Genomic DNA, 7078 nt, shown 5'->3' with positions numbered 1-7078 from the left:
GATTTTAGAGTTCTATAGATGCTGTGATGATTTTTTTGAATCACCTGGCTTTTCAGAAAGCAACCCAATGGTTAGCCTATCTCTATTTTACTTTTTTTTTACAAGCGTTTCTCTAATATCTAAAATTTTTAATTTAATAAGGCAATGTCGACGAATAGCTATTTTCACTTGGAACAAACTATATATTTTATATTACTTCTCATTGCAATATTTTTTTTTGGCAAAGAGATAGTCCTATCAAGTTTATAAAATTTTCTTCATAGTTTCAATTTTGTATTTTGCAAGAATGATGTATCATGTGTAATCAGATATAGTTTTTGTTTATTTTAAGATTAAGCATTTATCTCTAATCGATCATCTTTATCACAGTTATCTTAATTTCAAATCAAAACAACCGAATATTCAACATTTATTTATATTTACTAAACGATACTATTTTTGATATGAATACTTTTTGCCATTTCAAACATTCTAAATACATTACATGTTTTATGTATTGTTTACATAAACGACTATTGTTTATATAAATTAATGAGCTGGGTTTAAAATTTGCAATGATAAGCAAAAATCATTCTATAAAGATATCACTGTTTTAGGAGAGATTTAATCAATGGTAATTGATATATATATATATATATATATATATATATATATATTTATATTTTTGAAGAAGAATCAATTGGTCAACGTATGACAATATTTGTGATGATATTAGGACAAAATCCAGCTGTAGCGAATTAAAACTAAATTTGAACTAATTTTTTGTGAATTTAACTAGAAAACAGAGTACTGTTTTTCAATGAGAATTAATTAATTATAATTATATTTTAAAAAATGATTTTTTATTCATAATATTTTTTCTTTGAAATATATTACAAGTTTGGGAACGATGTGGTATTGAAGTAAAAGTCAGAATGTTGAGTAATGAACCCAATGGCTTCATCAAGTAAAATAAACATAATATTATAGTGTTAATTATGCACTTCCTTGCACACATATTGTTCAACAATGCGAACTATTTTTGTGTGTATATATGACATTGATTTCTTTCAAATACTTTTCCATTAATGACCTTAATTGACAAATTTGGGTCAGGTGTTTTGCTAGATTTGGATCGCATTAAGAATAATTTTTAATTTGGTAATCATCACTTATTTAACATTGCAATTAGTTGTATTTGATAGAATACAATTTTTTTTAAATGTGCTGAAAAATTGTTTGTAGAGTAGAATTAAATTCAATTTTTTTAAATAATGATAAACATTCTAAAATAGTTTCAAATACATAATATTTTACAGTACGATTGCTTTGAAAAAAATTCAGAATTTCCAAAATATTTCAAAATAAATTTTTCTTCAAAAAGTCTTTTTTTTTTTCAAAAAAAAAGTAAGTTTTTGTCAAAAATTTCTAGTTCCTCAAAAATCTAATTTTTTCAGGAATCAATCATTTTCAATCTTTTTAAAAATAATAATTTTTGGTACGGGAAGTTCCAGCAATTTGCCTTAAGGCACGATGTCATGCGACCCACTAGTTTTACATTAATTTAATTAGTATCCACTTTTCATTATATGCGTTTTTTGCCCAGAAGATCTATATTGCCATACTATGATATTACTATTTTTTTATTCAAACTAATTACAAATAATATTTAATTTATTCTTTGCTATTAGGCAAATATTTTAAACATATTCCAAATTTTATTTTCAATACCTAATGACTAATAGTACACTAATTAAAATATTTACATATTTTATGTACTACCTACAATAAATTATTATTGTTATTAAAGAAAAGAAATTTTAAGAAATGTTTTTGTAAATTCTTGACATTGGTGAGATGATGGTTGATTTAATTTTTTTTTGCAAAATTTGCAAGGTATTCCAAGTGGAAATATGAAGTTAATCATTTTTTATTGGTAACCCATGAAAATTTTAAGTAAGTTGTAGGTAATATTTTACATTTTCAGTATTTTTATGGCAAAATGCAGCTGCTAGCTCGGATGACACTTTTGTATTATCAACACATGATATTACAATTCTGGTGGGTGATGTCGGTGCATTTAACTTAGAAGTCAGGTAAATCATTTAATTTAATTGAAATAATTTATTTTAATTTTTCAGTTTTTTATTATAATTTATTTATTTGATAATTATTTTATTATAATTATTTTATAACATAGCTCACCGATTAGCATGAGAAGGTATTAACCCTTTCCACTCGGATACCGAGGGTTAAAAATACTATTATAATAAGATTTAACTGTTAATACTAAATTATATCAAAACAAATTTAAACAAAAAACGTACAAGTTAAAATAGAAAAAAAATTCTTGTACATATGGTAATTAGTTATTTCATTGAAATATGATTGAATTTTAATTGATTGAATTTAAGTTAGAAATTACTGCTATAAGCGAATTCAAAAGAGTATTAGACTAAGGAATAAATTACTTGAAAAATATTAGAGTTCGTGAAGAGAATCTAGGAAAGTTAAAGGATAGCTGGTTAAAAATTTTAAAACAATCTATAGCATTGTTACAAGGTTTATTTTAGAATAAAATATTTTCAGTAAAACGACATATGACGAGAGATGATATGCTAAATTTTCATTTAGCAGCAAATTGTGATCAAAACCACGTTCGGGTTAAGTTTTGTGTGTTTCCAAATATAGATATTTCAAAAAAAGTTTTCTTCAGGTTTTTCTATCGATTTGGAATTATTATACCCTTATTTGTCATACGATACAACTTTCAATTTTACATATGAAAATACAAACAAAATATTTCCTTTCTATATCAATTCTACTACGACTTTAATGTTTATTTTATTTGTTTCTATTACTAATCATCATTTTCTTTCGAATTTGATGATTATTTTCATAATTCAAAACCACTGGAAATTACAGACGACAGTTAGTTCAACCTGTACAGGTGAACTTCTACGCTGAACACAAGAGTCTTCTCAGAATCAAACCAGCCGAATTGGAAGTCAGTGATCCTGGTTCCTATAATATTAGTTTGAAAGGAATAAATCCAGGATTCACTGTTATAACTTATAATGTTAGCCAGAATAATGAGAGGTAATAATAAGTTAATATTGATTAGTTGTAAATTTGCTAATTTTTTTGTAATACTTTAAATAATCAATTGGATTTTACATGAGTTGCAGAAAATTATGGGAACAAAGAAGTGAAAATGCTTGTGCTGAATTTTGAACTTTTTTTGCAACGAACTATGAAATTTATATAGAAGAGTTTTAATGAATAATTAACAAAAGTATATCGCAGTCCACAAGAAAAGTGACACAAGTCAAAAAAGTTAAATTGTGTAGTAGAGTATAATTAAAGAACTTATAAATATTAGTTAAATGCAAATTGTAATGCAAAATAATTTTATATTAGATTGTCACTATTACATTGTTAATCAATTTTTATACTCGTAAAATCTTTATATACTTTCTATACTTATTGTTAGTTCAAATCGTTTATATTTTTAAAAGCTGTAGCTTTTCAAGGCCGCCGGCATGTTTGGACGTATTTTCGTTTTATTATATTGGCCATGAAGGCGACAATCTTCATGGCATTGAGCTTTTACACGGAATGGTTGCTACGCCTGGTAGCGGAGTGTTTTGATGGAAATAATTGTTCACTTCTAAAAGTAAAGTCCGCGAAACAACATGTTTATTCAATAAGAAATAATAAATTGCTTTTTCAGATCAACCCTAATTATTTCAAAATATGCGGTAGTGTTTTGTGTGTATCGTGTTTTGTATGTATCATAGCATCCAAATTCCCCAAATCTTGGCATTGTAATTTTTTCTGTAACTTTATTTGAGTTAATTTAATAATAAAAAATTGAAGTATCATTTTCAGAGTTAGAGATTAATCTAATTGGAATTTAGTAAGCACAAAAAGTGATTTTTATCATTTTTGAGTTGCATCACTTTTCTTGCGGAGGTGCCTGCATTTTTTGGTGGAGACTGTCCTCCTAAGGTCCACTCTTCTAAATTAATTCGCTTCTTTAGATTCCACCATTAATCTCATATATGTACTTTATTTCATATTTTTCAAATATGATAATATCATCAAATTTTTCATAAATTTTTATTCCAATAGAAGTTCGAGAGGAGAACAACCGGATGATTTTATCCGGGTGATTGTGCAGCACTCCACCTCTCTCGGTCTACTGTCCGTTGTGGTCGGATGGATATATTTTATTGCCTGGTCGGTTTCATTTTACCCACAAATTTACTCGAATTTTAGAAGAAAGAGTGTTGTTGGACTGAATTTTGATTTGTTGGTTTGAATCTTATTGGATTCTGCCTTTACACAGTATTCAATATCGGGCTTTACTTCGTACCCACGATTGAAGTAAGTCGCAGGGAAGTTGGATTATATTGTAATGTAAATTGTTTTAGTAAAAATTTAGTGGTATCTTCGATTTCTCCTTTGAAGCTCCAATGTAATAAGCAATTCTCAACTTTATGATAAGGTGAAATGGATGATGAAAGCACCATAAAAAATTGTATACCACATTTAGCGACCGATCCTGCCGCATAAGAGACAAATATTATGGCAAGGCCATATTACGCTTCAACTTCCATACATTATGCTACTGAATTATACTGAATACTGTCAAAATGTCATGAACCTTAGTCAGAAAGACCCCGTTATCTAACATCGTTTTTTTGACATTTGTGCGGTTTCTAGATTATGTTTTCTGTTTGACAACCTGAGAAAATCGCCTGACTGCACAGCAACCACATGGCTTTTGATAATATTTAGAACGAATTTGTATGAAAAGTTCTTCATAACATAGCCTTGCCATAACATTGGTCTGTTATTTGGCAGAATCGGTGCCTTAATCTTTGGTAACTCATATTTAACCTTCTATAGGCCTGCGTAACTTTCAGATCGCATTCCAAATTTTTGTAATTTTACCAAATAATTACGGCTTTTTTCTTGATATGACGCATAAATCTTAATTTTAAAACTTTGTAAAGACAACCAGTATCAATATTTATTATGTTCTTTCTTCCGAGGCTTTCTTTTTTTTCTTTTTTCAACCTGAAATAACAATTTCATGCAAGAAGTGCATAAAAACATTGGCCGGTGTAACGTGGAAGTCACATAATTCATTAATACCAAAAAAATGGTTCAGAACATTTTTTTGTTTTACATTTGCATATATAGGTATTTACTACTTTTGGTTCTATTTTCCAAAAATTCGGTCTATAGAGGGTTAATATTTTATAATCATTATATAATCCATGTATTGGGATTAAAAATAGTCAGCAGATTTCAGAAACATTCACTTTTTTGTTTGAAAATTAATGTTGCGAATTAAATCAATATAATCCAACTTTTATATTAATACATATTTTTTAATAACAAATTGATTTGTAATTATTATAATATTTCAGCAAGAGTATTTTGACAGGAATCCACGTGGTTTAAATCCTGTTCAAATAAATGATGTCGTATTTTCAGTACATGCTGCGCTTGCGACCTTTCTAACAATAATTCAATGTATTTTTTATGAGGTAATTTGGATATTTTATTTGAGTTTGTTGTTTTTACATAGGCAATTTTTGGAAATATAAGCACGGTTCATAAGTAAGTCCAATTTTGAGTTTAGATTTTTAGAAGATTAATCTTTCTCATGAAATCCTTCCTGGCTATGAAGACGCCATCAATTGTAGTTGGTGATATCAGTCAGTATCATGATTGTATTCATATTTAATTTTTTTACTATTTCATATACCGTGATTAGATTCCTAAAAAGGCTTATTGGCATTATTTGCCAATTGACCAATTTCTGTTAAACATGTAATACTTTTTTATCATTTTTTCAGAGAGGAAACCAAAGAGTATCAATAATAGGTTCTATTCTGATGGGAACATGTTTCATATTGGTGATAGTAAGCGGTTCTCTCGCCGCCAGTTATGTTATAGAGTGGCTAGACTTTTTATATTATTGTAGTTATATAAAATTAGGTATTACTTTAGTCAAATATATACCACAGGTAATTAATCTTTTTAGCAGAAATAATATATATAATAAATATAATTTATTTATATTTTTATATAAGGCATGATTATATTCAAAAACTTTGCAGGCATATATGAATTATAAAAGAAAGAGCACTGTTGGATGGAGTATAGGTAATATTTTCTTGGATTTTGCTGGTGGTTTGACTAGCATGTTGCAGATGATCATAAATGCCTACAATTATGGTAAATACTTGTATATATATATATATATATATATATACATATACATACATATACATATATATTAATATTTACATACTGTACTAAATATAACTCAATAATCACTTTCTAAATATTTGAACTTGTGAATAAATTTAGATTCTGATTAGATCTATTGTGTGTGAAGCCAATTATGCACTAATTTATAATTTTATTAAAAACTGGATTATTAAATAATAAATTCATTCATTCATATTTATTTTTTTACAGATGATTGGATTTCAATATTTGGTGATCCTACTAAATTTGGATTGGGGCTATTTTCCGTCATTTTCGACATATTTTTCATGATACAGCATTACGTCCTTTATAGGTAACTTATTTAGCAAATAATAAAATATATTTACTAATATCACGATTTGTTAAAATTTTGGAAGTTAAATGTTGTTGCTGAAACTATAGGAGACAAATTTTGCTCGCCCATTAGCATATATATATATTTACTGTAAAATATAGATTTTACGAGCTTTATAGCTGATTAAGAAATAGCATTTCGTATATCTTTGTGAAAATAATCCTTAAATACATAAATTTTCACATTTTATTTCATTCCAGTTCTACAGAGAAATCAAAGCCCGAGACAATCAACACCATCTGATATTGCACTATTATTTATTTCCATTTTTATACATTTTTTATGTAAAACTCAAATAAATCATTTCCAATTCATTTGCATTTCACGTAATTTTTTATCAAAATAAAATGTATTGGGATATTGACATTGTGCATTTTTATTAGTTATTAATTTATTTTTATTCCAGGAATCCTAATTTGTACGACACTTTTAATAACGAGATTAATAGTGCTG

At 27.1% G+C, this 7078-nt stretch overlaps 1 protein-coding gene across 1 annotated transcript; it reads left to right on the top strand.

The window, feature by feature from the left end:
* The first annotated feature begins 933 nt into the window (after window positions 1-933).
* On the top strand, window positions 934-6868 carry LOC113376252 (cystinosin homolog). The gene is given in 10 exon segments (XM_026616159.1): window positions 934-946; window positions 1967-2075; window positions 2905-3078; window positions 4114-4289; window positions 4292-4368; window positions 5421-5540; window positions 5853-6023; window positions 6117-6234; window positions 6481-6583; window positions 6826-6868. Coding segments are annotated over 10 exon segments (1104 nt in total).
* The last annotated feature ends 210 nt before the right edge of the window (window positions 6869-7078 follow it).

The sequence above is a fragment of the Ctenocephalides felis genome, unplaced genomic scaffold (genome assembly GCF_003426905.1).
Source record: "Ctenocephalides felis isolate EL2017-DRISC unplaced genomic scaffold, ASM342690v1 CF-g0.4_SCAFFOLD_01886, whole genome shotgun sequence".
NCBI classification, from domain to species: domain Eukaryota; kingdom Metazoa; phylum Arthropoda; class Insecta; order Siphonaptera; family Pulicidae; genus Ctenocephalides; species Ctenocephalides felis.
This window is presented reverse-complemented; position numbering and strand designations above follow the sequence as displayed.